Source organism: Chenopodium quinoa, unplaced genomic scaffold (genome assembly GCF_001683475.1).
Source record: "Chenopodium quinoa cultivar QQ74 unplaced genomic scaffold, ASM168347v1, whole genome shotgun sequence".
NCBI lineage: Eukaryota > Viridiplantae > Streptophyta > Magnoliopsida > Caryophyllales > Amaranthaceae > Chenopodium > Chenopodium quinoa.
In genome coordinates, this window is record NW_018744988.1 from 3,184,438 (window position 1) to 3,206,854 (window position 22,417).

The 22,417-nt window shown below is 42.9% G+C and overlaps 2 protein-coding genes across 2 annotated transcripts; one reads left to right on the forward strand and one right to left on the reverse strand.

The window, feature by feature from the left end:
* Positions 1-12,045: 12,045 nt before the first annotated feature.
* LOC110706707 (lysM domain-containing GPI-anchored protein 1-like) lies at positions 12,046-15,889 on the forward strand. Its single transcript, XM_021884670.1, has 5 exons — positions 12,046-13,187; positions 14,025-14,142; positions 14,252-14,413; positions 14,504-14,535; positions 15,387-15,889. Exons 1-5 carry the CDS (start codon positions 12,506-12,508, stop codon positions 15,680-15,682), a joined length of 1,290 nt encoding a protein of 429 aa, XP_021740362.1. The 5' UTR covers positions 12,046-12,505; the 3' UTR covers positions 15,683-15,889.
* A 5,370-nt stretch (positions 15,890-21,259) lies between these two features.
* On the reverse strand, positions 21,260-22,213 carry LOC110706536 (aspartic proteinase nepenthesin-1-like). Its single transcript, XM_021884452.1, has one exon. It carries the CDS (start codon positions 22,211-22,213, stop codon positions 21,260-21,262), a length of 954 nt encoding a protein of 317 aa, XP_021740144.1.
* Positions 22,214-22,417: the final 204 nt, after the last annotated feature.

Here is a 22,417-nt window from a genome sequence, read left to right on the forward strand (position 1 = left end):
TCTCAATGAACATCCCTGCTAAGAAAACAAGCCTTGATTTGAGCACTGTTAAGCAGGGAGAGATAGAAGGGTTGCGCTCATATGTCAGGCGGTTCAACCTGATCAGAATTCAGATTCAGGGACTGTCTGATGAGGTAGCTTTTACAGACTTTTTTAAAGGTCTGAGAGACGGGTCGACCTTTAAGTTCGACCTAGTCAGAAAAGGGGCTTTCACCCTACAGGCGGCCCTAAGGGAGGCGGAAAGCTACATTCAAGCTACCGACCTCTGCTCGCCTGGTAGCCAGTCGGACTCCAAGAAGTCTGACAAACAGAAAGACAGCCGGTCAGCTCAGTCGGCTAAAAACAAAGAAGAGAGCAAGAAAAGAAAAGAAGTCTGGGCGGTTACTGATTCTGACCAGTCGTCCCAGAAGAAAAAGAAAGATTTTAAACCGTACGTCCTCAAGTACGAGTTTAACAAAGATTGCAACTCCATCCTCATGGAGGTAAAGGACCGGCTGTCCATTGAGAAGCCGAATTCATGAAGAGTTCTGTCCAGTCACGGAACAAAAATAAATTTTGTCAGTTCCATGAGGAGGTCGACCATGACACCAACGACTGCTTCAGTCTTCAGCGTGCGTTGGACCGTCTGGCTGACAAAGGGCTGTTGAAGTCCTACATTTCTAAGTCCCCAGCCGGGGCAAAAAAGAAAAACAAGGGTCAGTCCTCCAAGACCACCCCCAGCCTGCTAGTAGCTCGGATACCGATAAGGAGCCGGTCTACACTATAACAGGCGGGTTCTCATGTGGTGGCCCTACCATCCGGGGCACCAAGAGTCATCTTCGAAAGATGGACAAAGATGATGATGAACAGGCGGAAGCCAGCTCCTCCTTCCCAGACGTCTTGATCACTGAGAAGGACAGGGGCAGCGTTCGCCGCCCGCATGATGACCCAGTGGTCATTGAATGTAAGGTTGCCAATCAGCTGGTTGGACGGATCCTTATAGACACCGGCAGCTCATCAGACATCATTAGCCTCCGGTGCTTGCAAAAGCTGAAATACAACGTCAGCAGCATGCATCCGGTCACCCACCCCTTGGTTGGTTTTGGGGGTGGGATGGTCTACCCAGCCGGGAGAATTGACTTAACCATCCGGCTGGGAGAGAAAGGCCAGGGACGACATATTGTCGTCAGATTCTTGGTCGTTGAGGAGTTGACCGCCTATAACATCATTCTTGGCAGGCCAACCCTCAACGTAGCCAAGGCAGTAATCATCCCGTCCCTCATGCTCATCAAGTATGAGAGGGATGACGGCTCTGTTGGTTCCTTGAATGGGGATCAGAAGACGGCCCGAGAATGCTATCTCTCAGCCGTCCGAGATACCGTGGCCCCAGGCGGTCAGGAACCAATAGACCTTAACAATGTCAAGGATGCCGACCCAGCTCCTGCCCCACCCACAGCCGGAAAGAAAAGAAAGGCTCCTCTGCTGGTGGAGGTGAAAAAAGAGAAAAAATAGCAATCACTGACCGGTGAACGATCAGATGAGCTCCATCCCCAACCGGCTGGCGAAAGCATTGATCTCGTTCTGGACGACAGCCGTCCAGAACGTACTGTTAAGGTTGGGACGGTTGCTCATGCTACCTTGGGTGCAAGCTTGCATCTTCTGTTTAAAGTTTCAAAGACATTTTTGCCTTTGAAGTGGAAGAGATGCCAGGCGTCAGCCCGGATCTTGCTGTCCACAAACTCGCCGTGGACCCCAAAAAGAAGCCCGTCCGGCAAAAGAAAAGAAACCACAGAGAGGAAAGAAGTCAGGCGGCAACTGCCGAAGTCAAAAAGCTGCTAGACGCCAGGTTCATTCGGCCTTGTAATTTCCCCGACTGGGTGGCCAATGTGGTCCTTGTGAAGAAACCTAACGGGACCTGGCGCATGTGTGTTGATTACACAGATCTCAACAAGGCGTGTCCAAAGGATAGTTATCCGCTTCCAAAAATCGACAGTCTGGTCGATTCTACAGCCGGTCACGCCTTGATGAGCTTTATGGATGCCTACTCCGGGTTCCATCAGATACCCCTGTGGAAGAAAGATCAAGAGAAGACGGCCTTCGTCACTGACCAGGGGCTATTCTGTTATACTGTGATGCCGTTTGGCTTGAAAAATGCGCCTGCCACTTTTCAACGGATGATTAATACGGTCTTCATTAATCAGATTGGGAGGAATGTGGAGGCGTACATTGATGATATGATAGTCAAATCCAAGCTACAGACGGATCACCTTGTTGATCTCCGAGAAACATTCACCACCCTCAGGCGGCATAAGGTTATGTTAAATCCTAAGAAATGTGTCTTTGGTGTTGAGTCTGGGAAGTTTCTCGGATTCCTGATTGATCAAAGGGGGATAGAGGCTAACCCCGAAAAGATACAGGCGGTGATTGACATGAAGTCACCCCGCTCTGTTAAGGAAGTTCAGAGACTCACCGGTTGTCTGGCCGCCCTGGGGAGGTTCCTCAGCCGGTCAGGTGACAAATGCCTCTACTTCTTCCAAGAAATTAGGAAGAAGACCAGATTTGAATGGGGGGATGATGCTGAGGCGGCGTTCCAGAGGTTGAAAGAGCATTTACATTCTCTGCCTAGGTTGGTCAGTCCTTTGCCTAGGGAGACGTTGTACATGTATTTAGCCGTCTCAGACCATGCCCTCAGTGCCGTTCTCCTTGCTGAGCGAGACGGCGTGCAGCTCCCGGTTTACTTCTTTAGCCATGTTCTTAAAAATGCTGAACTCCGGTACCCCATGGTTGAAAATTTTGGCCTTGGCATTCAAAAAATTGAAGCCTTACTTTTTGGCACATCCGGTGGTGATTTACACGGACCAGCCACTTAAGCGGCCAATGTCTACCTTGGACTCATCCGGGAGAATGTTGAAATGGGCTATTGAAATGCAGAGCCTTGAAATCACTTACGAACCAAGAAAGGCAGTGAAAGGTCAGGCGTTTGCCGACTTCATTGTGGAAATGACTCGTCCGGTGGCTCCAGATAATCTTGATCAGGTTTGGAAAGTGTACGTAGACGGGAGCTCTACAAAGAACGGCTGTGGTGCAGGCGTAATTTATGAGTCTCCTGAAGGAGACAGATTTGAATATGCACTACGCTTCAAGTTTCAGGCCTCTAACAATGAGGCGGAATATGAAGCCCTGCTAGCCAGCATACGCATGTGTAAGGCGGCAGGGGCCATGAAAATTGACGCCTACTCTGATTCTCAATTGGTTGTTAGCCACTATGAGGGAAGTTATGAGGCTACCCATCCGGCTATGATTAAATATCTTTAGGAAGTCAAAGAAGAGACCAAGGCACTTGAGGAATTCCGGCTGAATAAGGTGCCTAGGTCGAAAAACAACCAGGCGGATGCATTGTCAAAGCTGGCATCTTCCGCCTGCCATGATACGCCTCAGCCAGTCTTCTGGGAAGTTCTTGAAAAGAGAAGCATCTATGAGGATCCCGTTGGAATTCTGGACCGAAGCTCTACCTAGATGGATGGCATCCGGGCCTATCTCTCAGACGGCACACTTCCTGATTCGCCACAGGAAGCAGCCGTCCTGAAAAAGCAAGCTGTAACATTCGAGTTGAAAAATGGAGAACTCTTCAAGGCGGGGTTTTTGAAGCCTTTGTTGAAGTGTGTCACCCCAGAAAAGGGGAAAGAAGTTCTCGAAGACTTGCACTCGGGATTCTACGCCTCTCACATAGGCGGCAGGTCCCTAGCCGTCAGAGCCAGACGAAATTACTTTTGGCCCACTCTTGAGGCAGACGCCGAGGAGTTGGTGAAGAAATGTGACAAGTGCCAAAAATTTGGCAAACTCATTCACCGTCCGGCTACTGATCTGACGGCCATCCACAGCCCAATCCCGTTTGCAAAATGGGGCATGGACATTCTAGGTCCTTACACGCCTGCTCCAGGCGGAAAGCGCTATATCTTAGTGGCTGTGGATTACTTCACCAAGTGGGTTGAGGCTGAGGCGGTTAAAAACATCAAGACCTCAGACGTAATTTCCTTCATCTGGAAGAACATTATCACCCGGTACGGGGTACCCATGTCTATGGTTTTTTATAATGGTCCTCAGTTTGAGACGCCTCAGCTAAAAAATTGGTTGGGAGATCAGGGGATCTCAAGCTATTTCGCATCTGTTGGCCGGCCCCAAGCAAACGGCCAAGTTGAAGCTTTCAACATACTCATCTCAGACGGCATTAAAAAGAAAATAGAAAGAGCCGGTGGCTTATGGGCAGAAGAATTAATCCATGTCTTGTGGGCCATCCGGACAACAGCGAAAGGGGCAACCGGTGAAACCCCATTTCTCATGGTTTACGGTGCTGAAGCCGTCTTGCCCATCGAACATTACGAGCCGACTCTCAGAGTCATGCTGTATGATGAAGAGGCAAACTGGGAAGCAATGCGCCTGGCATTGGATTCACTCCCAGAACGCAGGGGCAATGCCGCCTTGCGTCATGAGATTTACCGTCTGAGAATGACGAGAGCCTACAACAAAAAAGTACACAAGCGTCCCTTGAAAGTTGACGACTTAGTGTTACGAAAAATGGAGGCAACCGGTAGGACCAATGAGCTGGGAAAGCTAACCCCAAATTGGGAAGGCCCCTACCGGATCTATGAAGAAGTAAGGGACGACACCTACCGCCTGGAAACTCCATACGGCAGGCGCCTGCCTAGAACTTGGAATGTAGACAATCTAAAAAAGTACTACTTCTGAGAATGTAAACTTTTTGTAAACAGTGAGTCAGTTAATGAAGATTCAGACTTTGTTTGCAAAATTATCGTTTGATTATCCGCCCGGGTAATATCCAGGCGGATTCCCCATTTACCTAACTAAGTTCGATACTTAGTGAAGGTTTCATTTGTTTGTCCGCCTGGGTAATACTCGGATCTCTTGTTTATTTAAGTTTGATACTTTGTTTATTCAACTGCTTGACTATCCGCCTGGGTAATACTCAGACGGATTCTCCATTTATCTAACTAAGTTTGATACTTAGTATGATCAAATATTTGTCTGTCCGTCTGGATATTACCCAGACAGACTCGTATGCTTAAAAAACTAAGTTCGATACTTAGTGTAAATTCAACACTGATTAAGAAACTAAGCACAAAAACGTTTAGTGGCTACACAACCGGTCTCAAACAGGACCAGAGGCTAAAATGGCCGGATGGTTGCTATTTTTATAAAATCGCCTGTCCCAACATGGACAAAGGCGTCCGGCGACACCCCTCCGGGTGCAATCGTCGCAGAGAACAGATTATCTATCGGTTCTATGTATCCATGCAGACGGCAAAAATTGAACGACCAAATTGGTCAACTCATAGCCGTCTGACTAAAAATAACCTACGAAGAACAAATCAGTTCCTAAATACCGGATGCCCATAGGCATCAGTCGTTAACCGGCTGAAGTTCTCACTTAGGTTATTTATTTTAAAATTGCACCTCACCCCAATTGGGGCAAGAGTTCAATGGCTATGAAAACTCTACCAAGACGGGCATAAGTCGTCTGTGTAGTGACCGAAATGCCTGTTGGTGTACGGATGTGCACTTGGTTTGGGGAAATCACTACTGTGATTGATTGACTTACAAACACATCATGCTCTTTGCAGCATCAGACGTCTTCAAGTCAATCAACCAGCTCCAATCGAAACCAATCACACAGCCGTCCAGGGGCAAGGACAGCCGAATTACTGATTAGTTAGGCAAGAAATCGCCGCATGCTTTTGATAAGTTACGCAAAAATTAAAATTTGCAAAAATCAAAAATTCAAATGCAAAATGATCAAAACCGACTTAGTCGGTGCAATTCATAAAAGTCCATCCAACCAAACGGTTGTAATGGATCAAATGTTAACCAGAACCCGCCCGGGAGAAAGAAATTGTTAATTAATTCGGCTCCATAGCCGGTAAAAACACAAATACTCGGCACGCAGGCCGGAAAAAGCAAGTTTTGGCATACAGCCGCTGAATAAAAAGAATTAAAAAAAAAAAAAAAGCAAAGATTGGCATACTGCCGCTGAGGGGTCACTTCTGGCCTGCAGACGGAGCCTCCTGGTTCTCCCCCTTCTCCTCATCATCTGAGGGAATTTGATGCGCTTCGTCGGGACCAAGAAGCTCAGGCGCGGTTGGCTCATTGTTGCTGAGCCAGGCTTCAAAGGAGGCAGGCTCTGGCTCACCTTGCTCTCTCAAGTACACCAGGTACTCGGCATAGCTGTGTGCCATTGCCCAGATGCTATAATCAGCGTCTGGGTACAAGGCAACCCAAGAAATTTTCATACGGGCGTTGTTGTCAGCATCACTCTCAGCAACAAGGCGGTTTTGCTCCGCCTCCAAGGTTGCTGCAAAGTTTTTCTGAGCTTGAGCAGCATCCTTCTCCAACTTCTCAACCTTGGATTTTAGTTTGTCAAGGTCTGCCTGGGTCTTCTTGAGCGCCTCTTCAGCCTGTTTGGCACTCTCGTCTGCTTTCTTCTGAGCCTCCTCCGCTCCCTTCTTGGCCGTCTCAGCATCTGTTACCCGCTGGTCGGACGCCTTCAGATCTAGCTCCAGTTGCTGGATTTTAGACGCTTGTGTCATAATTATTGCTTTAGTTTCAAGTTCATTTACGATAGTTGAGTGTAAAGCAATATTATCAGCATCTATGGCGGACTTCTTGGCCCTTTTTACCTCTTCCCGTTTGCGGGAATAAGGACGTTTGAGCCCGTCCACCCGCAGCATGGCCTGCAAAAAGCAGGCGGTATAAGAATTACAGGCGGGATAATTACTTGGTAAAAATAACATTGAATTGACAAGTTTCTTACCTCAGCCAGAAGGGATAGAATGCGTTCAAGATTGAACGTCTCTATCCAGGGATATTGTCCTTATCCCTCTTCCGGACGGCATCCAGCATGGCCTTGGCGTGCTTCTGGACATCTGGCCAGCGGGGAGATTGATCTGCACCACAATCAATACGTGATGAGTGCGAAACTAAGGCAGCACCTATCTGTTGCCGACCGTCTGAGGATGACGTCTGTTGGGAGTGGGATTTCACCCGTAAAGGCCACCCCAGCTCAAGCGGGGATTCAAAAGGGTTCTTACCTTCAGAGCCGGCCAAGCGGGAAACGCTTGCAGGCGTGGTGAACCCCGCGGCTGCTGAGGGGTTGGCAAGATCAAGGCACAGGCTGCCGCCTACCTTCTCGAGTCGCCCGCTATCCGCATCGTCTTAGCCCCGGCTGAGGCGCCAGGAGTTGACGCAGAGGCAAACTTTTTTATTTTATTGAGAACGGCTGGGGCCTCCTTTCTAGCCCGTTTGAGATTCTTCTCAAACGATTTCCCAACTTCTCCCCCCTGTGAAAATAAACAAGGTTAGTATCCGGGCAAGACAGTTTATAAAATAAACTTAAGAAAGGGTCAGGCGCTCAATACCTTGGCCCTGAGCTCGGCCGCAGCTTTCTCCGCAAGATCTTTGCGAATGGTCGCAGAAGACCGCTTGGGAGTTTTCTCCGACTGCAACATGTTTAGCGCTTCTTCTACAAAAAGAGAAATTGATCAGAATCATAAATCAATTCCGATAGAAAAATACTACAGACGGTGTGAACCCAGGCGCATACGTTTATTAAACATGTGCCCTAGCCCGCAGGCGGCTAGAAAACATTCATCCCTGAACCAAGCGCTCTTGGGAATCCAATTCTTAGGGACTTTTATTGTTTCCCCGGTTGACAGAGTTGCGTCTGTGAGGCCGAAAAAGTCTGCCTCGATTATTTTGTCAAAGTCTTCCTCTGGGATCCGGGGAAGAGCGCACTTCCTGCCCAACAAGTCGGGCTTCTTATTGTACAGACGGAATTCATAATTTTCCCGTCTGGTCGGGGCTGACATCAGGTAGAACCTGTGCTTCCAGCCATCGAACTTGGAGACCTTGTCCAAGGTCATCATGTATTGCGGCTGTGTGGTTAGAGTATACCACGCCCTCCAGCCGCCTGGGCTTCTGCTGAGGTAATGCATGCTTGCAAAGGCCTCCCAGCTAGGGTTAAGCCCTTGGAACTCGCAGGCGGCAACATACCCCAGAATGTTGGTCCAGGAGTTGGGGGTAAGTTGCTAGACCCTAAGGCCGTAACCTCTCAAAATTGCCTTCACCGCCTGGTGAAGGGGGAAGCGAAGGTCGGCTTTGAACGCCGCCTCATAACAACCAAAATAGCTATTGGCGTTCTCTTGATCATCCCCCCAAGCGACGGTGCCCAGCTCAGGCGGCACCCGGATCTTATACCCGTCTCCAAGCGGGTGCATTTTCTTAAAGTTCTCTAAGTTCTCCCCCATCTGGATTCGGTCCTTGGAGGAGACGTGGATGCTGAAGGGGTCGTCCTTCTCACTCCACTTTTTCCTTTCTTCCTCCTCGCTATCCGGAAGAGGGGGCAAGTCATCGCTGCTCTCGGAGGTAGAGGCGGAGCTGTCGCTCTCCGTCTCCCCCTCGCTTTGGTCCATGGGGGCAGAGGCGGCCTCGTCGCCGCCTTGGTCACACTCTTCCAAAAAAGAGTCTGCAGGGGTTGAAGGGGCGCGCGAAGGGGATCTCTCCAGAGCCGTCTAGTTTCCCTGACCAGACGTTTCTCCCTCAGGCGTTTGGCCGCCTGAGCCTTCGCTCTTGTAATTCGGGTCCGTGGCCGTCTGCATTATCCGAGCCATGGTGTCCTGCACAGACACATAACTGGTCGGAATCCATGGCAAAGGGTGGTCCCAACACCCCGAGCCGGCACTCCCAGTCCTAGACTCAGCCGACCCTGGTGACCGGCTGGACTCTAACCTAGGTTGTGCCGTGTGTGTTGGTGATGCATCCATTTATTGCAAGAAATTGTACAAGCAGTGCAAAAAGAAAAGAGCTGAGAGAGACAGAGACGGTACCTTTTGATTTGGTATCTGAACGTAGACGGGACCGGCTGTATTGCTGAAGAACAAACTTTCTTGCTCGCGTTTGCCTCAAACAAGTGACTTCTGCTCTCTCAGAGTTTTTCTCTCTAGGAAATTTTTGTAAACGTACAAAATTATGAGGGTAAAACGGCTATATATAGAGGGTAAATTTGGGGGCATTTCCGTAATTTACCCGGAAGGTGAACGGTTACTCTGTAACGGTAAAATTACCGCCAGCCGGAGCGTGACATGTGTCACATATGCCACGTGGCGTGCCACATCACATCTGTGAGGGGCAAATGTTTAGGCTAATTTTACCCTGCCACGTGGCCCAATCAGAAGGTGACACGTGTCATCCCCAGATTGGTCTAACATGGACCAATCCCTGCTCGACACGTGTCATTCCCGAAATCAAGGGAAAAGGCAGTCTTTAGGCCCAAATCCCGAGAATGCCGCCAAACGGCGCAACCCACCAATGATTAGGGTTCAGTAACCTAATAAGGGGCACAATTCCCAAAGACCCTATAAATAGGGAGATGTCCCTCATTTTGAGGGCACGTTTTGATCATTTATTACACATTTACTCTTTGATAGAGACATCCTGAGCTTGGAATCCGAGCAGATCTCTACCTAAATTTCCGCACCTTTTTTCTCCCTTCAAGTTTCTAACTTGTGCGTCGGAGGCGGAGCACCACCCAACTGGTGTCTCCGTTTGTTTTGCAGGTACAGCTCACCCCGGATCAGTCTTCGTGTTGTAACTCTCCCGAGGGACAAAAACACCCAAAACAACTATTAATATTCTATTGTTAGACTCTATACTATTCCACTTCATACTAAAGTAATTGGGCGTGCCCTAGTTCCTCTTCTTGAGAAACAAGAAGAGTTTCTCAAATGGCATTTGTGTAATTAAAATGCATCGGGAATTGTAAACTAATGGTATTATAATCATAAGAAGTGCTGACTGTAAAATCCACTATAGTTGATGACTTGGACTAAACTTGACGGCGTCATATCAAGTTTGCGTTTATCGTTAGCGGCGTTACATTGCAGTACCATCGGAGCTTAGTCTTTCACCTCTATCACAACAAACACCAACACATTCACCTTCCACTTTTGTCTCCACCAACAACAAGCACCGACTGTCCAACACCATCCTCTTCCTCTTTCATCTAAATCATCTCCACCAACAACAACCTCCATTGAAGCTTCGCCGCAAAAGCTCCAATTCCTCCATTCAAACTCGAATGCCTCCATTGAATGGCGGCTTCGCCGCCAGAATTTAACGAAAAACCCTAAAAAAATTGAAATTAAGGGTATGGTTAACCCCTAATGTATAGGTGTTTGACGCTTATGAGCTTTCCTTCTCCATTGAAGCTACTACGTAATAATAGATTGTGAAATTGAACTTTGATGATTACCGATTAACACTAGATCGTGAAATTGAGTTTTTAATCTTACCTTAAATTGCTTCAATGGTGGAAAACTGGAAATAATGTACTGTGTTGAATCGGAATTTGGGAATGTATTTTTTCTTCTGAGCATCAATTTTGAGCATTGTTCAAAAGTAAAGTAACATGGGTTTACCTTGTTAACTCCGTCTATGTCAAGTCCAACAACTGTCATACTAGAATTACAGAAATACCCTCATGAGAAACAATTTATGTTAATCAATATGAGAAACTTGGGATTACCCAAAGTAATTTATACTATAGGTAGTGTATTGATACACATGTATTGTAAAATTGAAAAAACTTTTACCAGTAATTAAACTATATAATGATACCATTTAAAATGATATTTTGCACATGTGTCGAGAGTCAATTGACATCAAGATAAAAAAATAAAAAATAAAAAAGAAAGAAATGGTAAGTGGACCAAATTTGAACTTGTAGATTATTACTATTCAATTGTTTAATTTATAATTAATAATAATTAAGATAATATCGATTAAAGTTTTGCATCGATTTATGTGTCATGTCACTATGAAATACTAAAAAAATATAAAAAATACTCTTTCCGTTTTTAAATACTTGTTCGATTTCTCCATACGCGAAATTTTAGGAGAATTTGGAGAAAGTAATAAAATATGGAGGTGGTGGGGTAGGTAGAAGAATAAAAAATTATAAAAAGCAAAAGTTGTGGAGAGAATTGGAAGAGAGTAGTGAGTATAAAAATAATAAAATATGATCATGATGGGTCCGCTATGTGAGAGAAATTAATTCAATATTGTAAAAGCTTTTCAAATAAGAAAATAGAACAAGTATTTAAAAACGGCCCGCAGAAGGAAAAAAAAAAAAAAAAAAGAAGAAGAAGAAGAAGAGAGTTGAACAAGTATTTAAAAACAGAGGGAGTATATTGCAAGTTACATGACAGTTGAAACCCAAGTACTGGGTATATGTTTGTACTTCATTATTTAGAACAAAATTTTAGTACCCATGACAAAGGTTTTGCATTAACCATATAAAGGTTCGTCATTGCTTTCATTTATTATTTTTTTTTAATGCTGATTGCTTTCATTTATTAATTATCAATCTAAATGTAATATGTCAATATTAGTTGTTATGACCTATGAGAATGAAGTTAGCAAGCTAGTAATATGTTAATCATGGAGTGTATTACAAGCAAAGTTTATTCAAGAACACAAGTCTTAATTTTATTTCTCACAACATTTATTGGCTATATTCTAGTAATGAAAATTTTCTTTTTCTTGTAAAAAAATATAATTAAATTGCTATTATTACTAAACGAAATGAATATATTGTATTCCCTTAACAACTCAATTATCACCACAAAATGAAAAAAAAAAAGTGTTTCCAAATGAAATGATATACACTATAAAGTTCCTCAAAAAAAAAAAAAATATACACTATAAAGTATGCAGATATTCTGTCCGAAAATAACTGACATATTCAAATTTTACAAATATACTGATTTACTAATTTGACCTTATTTTTATAATTTACACAAGTTAATACAAGTATTAATAAAAATTATAAAAATAAATTGTATTATGAATTTATGATAGTACTTTATATCAAATTATCAATACCAAAATAAAGCCTGTTCTCATAAACTGAAAAGTGCTGAAATGAATTGAAATGAATTTATTATAAGAGAAAAAAATTAGAAAGTGAACTAAATTGAACTGAACTAAACTGAAATGAAAATACTCATATTAGAACAGAACCTAATATTGTACAATTTTAGTGAGACTGAGCAAAATAGTGAACTCATGGAATCATGGTAAAATTGAAAATAGTCTTGTCACAACTCAAAAAAAAAGCTCGAAAATCAAGACAACCACACCTATGTCTTGCACAACTTTTGTCCACTTCTTCCTTACTTTTACAACTTTAACAGACTTCTCCATTTCTCCTCCCTCTTCTTCCGCCTCCAATCTCTCTCCTCAAACCCAGTTTTTCCCAAACCCTCAAAACCCCTTTCAAATTTCCAACCGTTTACATCTTCCTCAATAACCCCAGATTTTTTTTTTTGTTCTTATTACCCAGAAAAACCTCTTAACTTAAGCAAACACCCAACAAAAAAAAACCAAACTTTTCTTCCATTTATCTTGTTTCTGGGTTTTTCTCACTCATTTCAGACAAAAAAAAAAGCAACCTAAGATGCTAAACTCAAAACCCACTTCAAATTCACTGTTTAGCTCAAAATCAACCATTTTCACACTCACAATCTTGTCAATTTTATCATTAGTAAGCTCAAAATCAACCATTGAACCCTGTTCAAACTCAGACTCATGCAATGCTATGCTTGGTTACACTTTATACACTGACCTTAAGGTTTCTGAGGTAGCTGCGCTCTTTGGAATCGACCCAATTGCTCTATTAACCGCAAATTCAATCGACATTTCGTACCCGGATGTCGAAAACCATATATTACCATCCCAGTTATTCCTCAGAATCCCCATTAGTTGCTCTTGTGTTGATGGTATTAGGAAATCAGTGTCTACCCATTACAAAACCCGGCCTTCGGATTCGCTTTCCTCGATTGCAGACTCAATTTATGGGGGTTTAGTGTCTGCAGATCAGCTTAGAGAAGCTAATTCAATTACTGATACTGCTGTTCTTGATGTTGGACAGAATTTGGTTGTGCCTTTGCCTTGTACTTGTTTTAATAATACTGATAACTCTTTGCCTGCTATCTATTTGTCATATGTTGTTCAGCCTGCTGATACATTGCCTGGTATCGCGGCGAGGTATAGGAATACCATTACTGATTTGATGAATGTTAATGCTATGGGAAGTACTGCTATTTTTCCTGGAGATATACTGTCAGTGCCACTGTCTGGTGAGAACACTGTCCTGTTTTTCTTGTTGTTGTTTTAACTGTTGGAAAATGATGTGTGTAACCCATTATATGAAGTTGAATGACAAGATGGTTTAGCATTGTTTATAACACTGATTGACGCGTGATTTTGTCATGAATTGAATACATCCCAGTTTGTTCTGTTTTAAGATGTACCATGCGCCCATGTTTATTGTTTAGCTTGCAATATTAATTGAGCTTTTCAGTTATGGGAGTTTTCTGCATTGTGCTACAACATTGGTAGACTTTATATTATACGAAGTATGTATAGAATGCTAAATTAACTGAAATGCAGACTCCTGTATGAATTTCTAAGTGCTTGATAGATTTATAGTAGAAAAATGTGTTATTTTAATGCTATGTACTCTAGTAAGGCTATATTGAAGATTAGAATTCATTCAAATTTTTTTTATTGAAGATCAGAATTGTAGTATACTACTCCGTACTACCTTAGTTACTTAGTACCTTTGTATGAAAAATACAAGCTTTTTGAACAAGGTAGTAATAATATAATTTTTTTTTTTTTTTTTTTTTGGCATACATTAAGGAATTATCTAAGAATTTAGTTAGTTAATTCTAGCTAAATTTGCAATGTTTACACAAAACGATGAATTATAGTGTGTGTGTGGGTCAGTCAGTGGGTGAGTGCGTGCGCGCGCGTGTGTGTTGTGACTGTTGTCACCTGTCACCTATATGTTGTAAAATTTAAAGAGTATTCAAACAAGCAATGAGGTTCACTTTGTTGGAATCCTCTCTCGGTATCTTTTATCTAAACAATGGTGTGATGGAAAAGTTTCTAATTTTGTCATTGCCTTGCAGCATGTGCATCAAATTTTCCCACAACTGCTTCTGATTATGGCCTAATTGTTCCAAATGGAAGTTATGCAATCTCCGCAAGTCACTGTGTACAGTGCAGTTGTGGCCCAGGGAGCCGCAAGTAAGTAACTTATACAATTCAAGATGATATTCGCCTTTTAAATTTATTTGGAGGTATTGGTTTACTTATTTGCTTGGTAGATTAAGCATGGTTGTGGTTATGTTTACAGTTTGTATTGCATGCCAGCATCATTGGCAGTATCTTGCTCAAGCATGCAATGCCGTGGTAGCAACCTTATGCTTGGAAATTCTACTATTCAACAAACCAGTGCTGGTTGCAATGTTACTTCTTGTAATTACGATGGTTTTTCAAATGGCACAATTCTGACTACGTATGTCTATGAGTCTATCTATAAGCTGCATCTTTCTTAGTATTTATGGTTGAAAGTTCTCTGGCTGAAATTTGTATTGATGTTTTTCAGGTTGTCCACATCTCTTCAACCTCGTTGCCCAGGTAAAACCTAGAACTAATGTATAGGGTTCTTCATGTGTCCAGTTTAATGCTTTTGTGTCTTCCTAATTGCCCACAAGAGGAATGCTTATTAAAGGATGATCGAGTCTTTCTTTTATTTTTCCCACTGCTAGTATGTATTGCATGAGCCATTGTTCTGTTAGGGTCTGGGTCTCTGAGTCATATTCTACACAAGTATGGTATTACTAGGAAATCAGAATGAGTCACATACTCATCATATATTGCAACATCAGACCTTGCGATCCTGTAAAAAGGGTTTTGTTGTGTTGGAAACTTCAATTCTCTAGTTTACTTATGAGGTTCCATACATCTACTTCTACAAGAGATTGAAATCCACAAGGAACAATCAAAGTTTATTAAAGCCAACAGTGGGGTTCAAATAATGGGTAGCACCTTGTAATCACGAGGAATCCAGCTAGTACCATCTCAATTAGAGATGCTGGGGGTGTTGATACCAGTTCATCTATTCCACGCGTTAATTTTTTCCCATTCACTAAAAGATGAGGCCATTATCAAATATTCTTATTAATCTTTGCATGGAAAATTTGAACACTTTATATGCAGCCGTGGTTCTACATAAAAGGGTCATTATGCTTGTTTTATTTTTTTAACATTTAAATTAAACATGATCTGCACTCTGCAGAACCATAGTATGTACCTTGTTATTTTTCCTTTTGCTGTTAATTCCAATCTTGTGGCACCGATAACTCTAGTTTCCTCTTAATATTATTTCAATTCTATGTAATAGAGCATCATTGTATATTTGCGTAACACTTAAGCTGTCTGGTTACAACATAATGACTTTGGTCTATTTGAATCTCGAAATGGTTCAGGGCCTCAGCAGTTTCCTGCTGTCTTTCCACCTCCTACTACAGCTACTCGGGATTCCATATACGCTCCGGCATCAGCACCAGCACCATCACCCTCGCATTCTCGGGGAGCTAGGGTTCCTGGTTCCACAGGCGCAGCTTTACCACCTCTAGGTTCATTTCCAGGCAGCGGACCTGCTGCAAGCACTGCTGGGATTGCTACCTCAGGTTGCTCATCGGTGAATCCATTTGCTGCCTTACAATTCACAATTGCTTTATGTGTGTTCCTTGTGTGCCTGGGGGCTCGTCAGGGCTTCTGATATTCTACCACTTTGAACTTGTTTGTTGTATCTATGTGACCTAATTGTAACAATTACTAATTTTTGGATTCCTGATGAGAATTTTTTTGTATCAGTAGAGCATTTGGTTATTTCATCATGTAATTCTATATTTGTTCAATGACTAATGAGTTTCTACTATCGGCAATTATCACCTTTCTTGATAATGTCTTGAAATTTGAATAAGAAGCCGGACGCTGCTTTATGTTATTCCTTGTTCATTTTAGTTTTTCTTGTGATAATTTTTGTTTTGATTAGTTTTTGCTCTACCATTACAAAAAATTCTCATCTAACCATATGCGCATTGAGATGGAAAGAAGGATACTGTCTGCTTCTCCAGATCATGAAGAATTACAAAGTTCTGCTGCAGCTGGCTTCCAAACATTGATACACCATTACTCGGCATGATTGTCAGGCACACCATCCTCGGGCTGCTGGCATCAGTCAAGTAGTTATCTTTGGGCAGCTCCAACACCAAATCCTTGAAGTGTAATTTCAGTTTAGGGAAACTGTGGCTCGAAGCATTTCTGACAATATTACGATTCAATAGCTTGCCTTTATCATTCATAGATCAATCATATTTATACAAGAGGACCTTGAGCCTCAAGGAACAATCTATATCAAACTAGGAAACTAAATAATATCCTTTCCTAAGATAAGATTATATAATATCTAGCAAATATATCAAATATATCTTGCCTAATGATAACATATTGAAGATTCTATCATATCTTCCTAACACCCCCCCTCAAGTTGAAGCACTTGGATCAAAGATGCCCAACTTGCTAAGGAGATAATCAAATTGAGGCTTTCCTAAGGCCTTTGTAAAAATATCCGCTAGCTGCTCATTTGTGCGCACATGATGAGGAATAATGAGGCCATCTTGTATTGCATTACGGACAAAGTGACAATCGACTTCGATATGTTTTGTACGCTCATGAAAAACCGGGTTTTGAGCAATATGTATGGCCGCTTGACTATCACAAAAAATTGGTATGGCTCGAGGATGTTGCACGCCCAAGCTCAAGAGTAGCCCTTTTAGCCACTTCATTTCCATAGTGATGGCACACATGGACCTATATTCGGACTCTCCAGAAGAAGTGGCGACCGTTGGTTGTTTCTTGCATTTCCACGCTATAGGAGAGTGACCCAAGAAGACCAGCCATCCCGAGACAGATCGGCGTGTGATGGGGCACGCTGCCCAATCCGCATCACACCACCCCTCAAGGGTGAGATCACCATCAGCCCGTAGCAAGATTCCTTGCCCTGGAGTACTTTTCAAGTACCGTACAACACGAATTGCAGCCTCCCAGTGGACTTGTTGCGGTGCCTGCATAAACTGAGAAAGCACATGTACTGCATATGTCAAGTCGGGCCGTGTAACAGCCAAGTAGACTAACCGACCAACCAACCTTCGATATGGCTCTGGGTTAGCAAGAGTAGGGCCGGAAGCACGCCCCAAATTATGATTTTGTTCGATGGGTGTCATGGCCGGTTTTGACCCCAATAGGCCGGTTTCTGAGATGATATCAAGAGCATATTTGCGTTGACATAAAAATAAACCGGTTCTACTCCTTGCCACCTCAATCCCAAGGAAGTACTTGAGAACACCTAAGTCCTTCATATGAAAACAATTGCTCAGATAATTTTTAAATAATTGCAACGCCATAGAATTGTTCCCTGCAACAATTAGATCATCCTCATAAACAAGAACATTAAGTTGCACAGACCCCTTTGTATAAGTGAATAGGGAGTAATCTGAGTATGATTGTGTAAAACCATACTTTTTCAAGGCCGAATTTAATTTAGCAAACCAACATCTAGGAGCTTGCTTAAGACCATATAACGATTTCCGAAGACGACAAACAAGACCCGACTCATCAGTTGTGAAACCCGGGGGAAGTTTCATGTAGACTTCCTCATTTAAATCACCATGAAGGAATGCCTTGTGAACATCCATTTGATGCAATTCCCAATTCTTAGAGGCGGCAATAGCAAGGAATGCATGAACCGTGGTCATCTTGACCACCGAAGCAAAAGTTTCATCATAATCTATGCCTTCGGTTTGATGATTTCCAAAGACAACTAATCTTGCTTTTAATCTTTCAATACTACCATCAGAGTTGTACTTAATTTCGTACAACCATTGACTCCCGAGTGCCTTCTTCCCGGGAGGTAATTTTTCCAAGGTCCACGTGCCATTGGACTCTAAAGCACACATTTCTTCTTTCATGGCCATCTTCCAACCATGGTCTTGCATTGCTTCTTTAAAGGATCGTGGCTCCTTCCCACCTGTTAAAGCTGCAACAAAATTTCGGTTTTTTGCAGAAAACGTATCACAACTAACATAATGTGCTATAGGATACGACATACCTGAGGGAGGAGTAGTAATTGGGTTGAGTGATGCTTCGGATGGACTATTTCAAGCTACATGAGTATGAGTGACAAAATCTTTATATTTGGAGTTTGCATACTTCGGACGGTGACCACGCCCCATTGGCTCGGGTGCTGTGGAGTCCTCACCACCTGCTGTCTGTACAACTGACGTGTCAGGGGTAGCCGTGGCTGGGAGGTGGGCGGCGGCAGTGATTGAGGGGTGTGGGCAGTCGGTGGCTGCTGCATAGAGTCCCCCTCATCACTGTCAAAAATAGGGGTAAAAAAATCCAAATTCTCCTCCATATTTATTGTAGCATTCATACCATCCGTAGCTCAATATTGGTGCTTTCGGCATCCGAATAAGGGTACACATCCTCAAAAAAACGCACATCCCGAGAAACAAAAAATTCCTTTTTATCCAAGTCAAATAAAAGTATTGGGTTTTCTATCGGGTAAAACTCTGATTTTACTTTTATTAGTTACCATCCTTTCTTCCCAAAAGGGTAGCCCACAAATATACATTTACGACTACGACTTGCAAATTTATCCCCTTTTGCCCTTTGGTTATGAGCAAAACACAAAGAGCCAAATACTCGTAATTCATTAAATAAAGGTAGGGTGCCAAACAACATTTCATTAGGTGTTTTATTGCCTAATAGGACTGAAGGAGTACGATTTATTATATGAGCGGCCGCAAGAGCACACTCCCCCCAAAAATATATTGGTAAACCCCCCTGAAATCGAAGGGCACGAGCAACATTGAGAATGTGTTGGTGTTTTCTCTCTACCCTCCCATTTTGTTGAGGTGTGCCAACACACGAGGTTTGAAACAGGATACCTTGTGCTAGGAAATAATTTTTCAAGCAAAAGAATTCGGTTCCATTATCACTACGCACAATTTTTATTTTCTGTGAAAATTGTCTATCAATCATGGCAATAAAGGACATAAATATTTTAAAGACCTCAGTTTTATCAACCAATAAATATATCCATACAGCACGGGAATAATCATCTACCAAAGTTAGAAAATAATGTGCACCACAAGAAGAAGGTTCGATATAAGGGCCCCATAAATCACAATGCACTATTTCAAAAATACGGGAAGCTTTATTATCACTCATAGGAAATTTGTCTCTAGTGTGGTTAGAACGATGACACACTTCACAATCTTTAGGTAAATTAGCACTAGAATTACTAAGAAAAGGAAGTAATTTTACAACTTTTTCAGAAGGGTGACCCAACCATTTATGCCACAGTTTCAAGGTGTCTTCAACCGAAATAGCCGCAATAGAAGCTTCTTCCCGAAGATAATATAGTCCATCCTTGAGATCACCCGTTCCAATCACCTCCCTCGTGCGTTGGTCCTGTATAGTACATGTATTAGAGTTAGTGATGACTTCACAATTATTAGTAGAGCATAATTGTGAAACCGAAATTAAGTTACAATTTAATTTAGGAACAAAAAGCACATTGTGAAGAAATATTGTGTCTGTTATTTTCACAACTCCTTCTTTCATAGCAATCACACTAGTACCATCCGGAAGGCCCACATTGCATGAAGGGACATCACGAACATCCAATAAACAAGAGAAATCACCGGTGACGTGGTGAGAACAACCGGTGTCAATAATCCACTTACCATTCAAGCGGTGAGAAGGAGGTGGCGCGTTACCCATAACAGCCATGACGGCTTGCCACTGCTCGGGAGTGAGTTGCGGAAGCGGAGAAGAGGCCGAGGCAGTGGTGGATGATGGCGCAGCAGCTAGTGGAGTTGCGTTGGCTTTAACAGGGGTTCTTCTACCACGAGTAGACCCACGAGAGTCCTCCTTCGAACCGTATTTTTCAATATACCATGGGGGCACACCATGCTTATCGAAGCAAGTTGTAGCATCGTGCCCCTTTTTGTGGCAGAAAGTACACACCAGAGCTGCCCTTTCCGCGCGAGATAGACGAGGTTTGGAGTTACTCTCCATCCTCACAGCAAACCCAGCAACTTCTGGAGCCTCGTCTTTTATTGTTGCAAATCCTCGGACTCGTTCTTCCTGGGCAATAGTTTGAAAGGCACGGTTCAAGGAAGGTAAAGGCTCCTGGGATAGAAGAGTAGAGCGAAGAGCAGCATAATATTCAGAGTAAAGCCCGAGAAGAAACTGTTGGAGACGATCCCCTTCGCGTCTATTTGCGTGCTTCTTTCCGACATCGCAAGTACACTTGCCACACTTACAAGCAATCAAGGGCTCATGCTTATCAAGTTCATCCCATAAAACCGAGAGCTTGCTAAAGTACACTGCTACTGGCATTGTTTTGGTTTGCTCACACCGAGTAATTTCGGATTTAATTTGTTGTATCCGTGGTCCATTAACAAGACCAAATCACTCATGTAAATCATCCCAAAGCTTTTTGGCGTTGTCATAGTTTGAAAGCATGGACCTCACCTCCGGATCAATCGTGTTCATAAGCCAAGACACGAGCATACATTGTATCGTGACCCAGTCATCCTTCGTACAAGGTGGAGCATAGGTAGTGATCGTACCATCCAAGAATCCAAATTTCCTCCTGGAAGATAAGGCAATAAAAATTGCATGAGACCAATCATTGAAGTTGTTTAATTTTAGGCGTTGTGGAGTTATGAAGTCACCAGGACGATCTTGGGGTCCTAGATAATACGGGGAGTTCGGTTCAATTTTAGGTGGTGGTGGCGGTGGATTGTCATCGCCGGGCGACATTGTATACAGTGGTAAAAAAAAAAATTATGAAGAACCCCCTGGCTCCGATACCATGACAATATTACGATTCAATAGCTTGCCTTTATCATTCATAGATCAATCATATTTATACAAGAGGACCTTGAGCCTCAAGGAACAATCTATATCAAACTAGGAAACTAAATAATATCCTTTCCTAAGATAAGATTATATAATATCTAGCAAATATATCAAATATATCTTGCCTAATGATAACATATTGAAGATTCTATCGTATCTTCCTAACAATTTCTACCAGCAGGTGTACGAAAGCATAGATCCAGGTCTGTATACGAGGAGAATACAGCAGGCAGCCTTGTGCGCTTCACAAACTCTTGCTTCAGCACCTGGTAAGCTTCTTGCTCCAAGTAAGTTAATGTGGTTCCAGTGTCGAGAATCATCCCACCAGTCCCATCTTTCTTCAACCTGAATGTTGATTTCATTATCGGAGAAGAGTATCATCAACAGATATCCCTTCTAGAGATACATAGTACCGAGATGGTAATACCGGGTTTTCGAGAATTGGGGTACCCTGAGAACTGCTAGCATTAAAGCCCTCATCTGCCAGAGACCCGAAAGAAAGGGTACCCTTTTTGTTTTCTCCTAGCACTGGCAAGCAATACGAGAACTTTTTCACCTTAAGCTGTGTGACGAGGGACAGAGGGCCACGTCCTAGACCGATAATGCCTGCCACGGTGTCTAGACCGGACCCTCCATTATTATTCCCACAGCCAAATCCTATGTTCGGTATAGACACATTGTGTGTCGAGTCACCTAGGATGAAAGTATCCGTTGCTAGGTACCCTTGTGTGAAAGACATATCCCCGTATAAGGTCTTATATCTACACAAATTACTCATGCATTTTTTCGTTTTAGAGGCACATAAAGGGCTGGAACAAGGAAGAGGAGAGAAAGAGGATGAAGCATTAGGGTCAAAAACAGGGGTGGCTTGATGGTAGCAAGCCATACAAGGCATGCATTGTGTCCACACGAGATCACTACCGGTGTCCATGATGGCAGGAAACTGCCTAGGAGGAGTCCCGAGAGACATGTTCATTATAAACTCGCCATCAGCTTGAAGAACTGACGACTTAAAACTAGGAGATGGTGTAGGGTTCGCGGCTTGTGAGCTAAACCCTTCAAGCTTGATGGTGCTTTGAGCTGTTTGCGAGTTGGGAAGTTTTAACTTGGAATTAATACGTGCAATATCAACTCGAAAACTCACTCGGGAAGAAGGGGTGACTGCAAGTGAAGTGGACATTGTCAATACTAATGGAATGAAATTGACGATCATAAGAATAATTGGTGAAGATAATTGTTGTAAAGGTGGGTTGAACATTTTGAAAAGATGGCCACCAATGAAATTGAGATGATGCAAATGCAAATAAGGATCCATTTACATATACTCCTTTCGTTAATATTGTAGAGCGTTACCTAAGAATAGTATGGAGTATGAAGTACGAAGTAATCTTAAATTCTTAGTATGATCGTGTTTATATTTTGTGAGTCAAAATTTAAAGCAACTTATTACTGCTAGTGGAATATCCGAATAACAACTTTAAAATAGATTGATGAGCAACTTAGCACTATGATGCTATAT

Bases quoted from the DNA above. Each gene is read 5' to 3' on its own strand.
- LOC110706536 (XM_021884452.1), bottom strand. From the start codon at position 22,213: ATGGATCCTTATTTGCATTTGCATCATCTCAATTTCATTGGTGGCCAT.
- LOC110706707 (XM_021884670.1), top strand. From the start codon at position 12,506: ATGCTAAACTCAAAACCCACTTCAAATTCACTGTTTAGCTCAAAATCA. The intron at 13,188-14,024 runs GTGAGAACACTG...ATTGCCTTGCAG, and splicing joins ACTGTCAGTGCCACTGTCTG to CATGTGCATCAAATTTTCCC. The intron at 14,414-14,503 runs GTATGTCTATGA...GATGTTTTTCAG, and splicing joins AATGGCACAATTCTGACTAC to GTTGTCCACATCTCTTCAAC.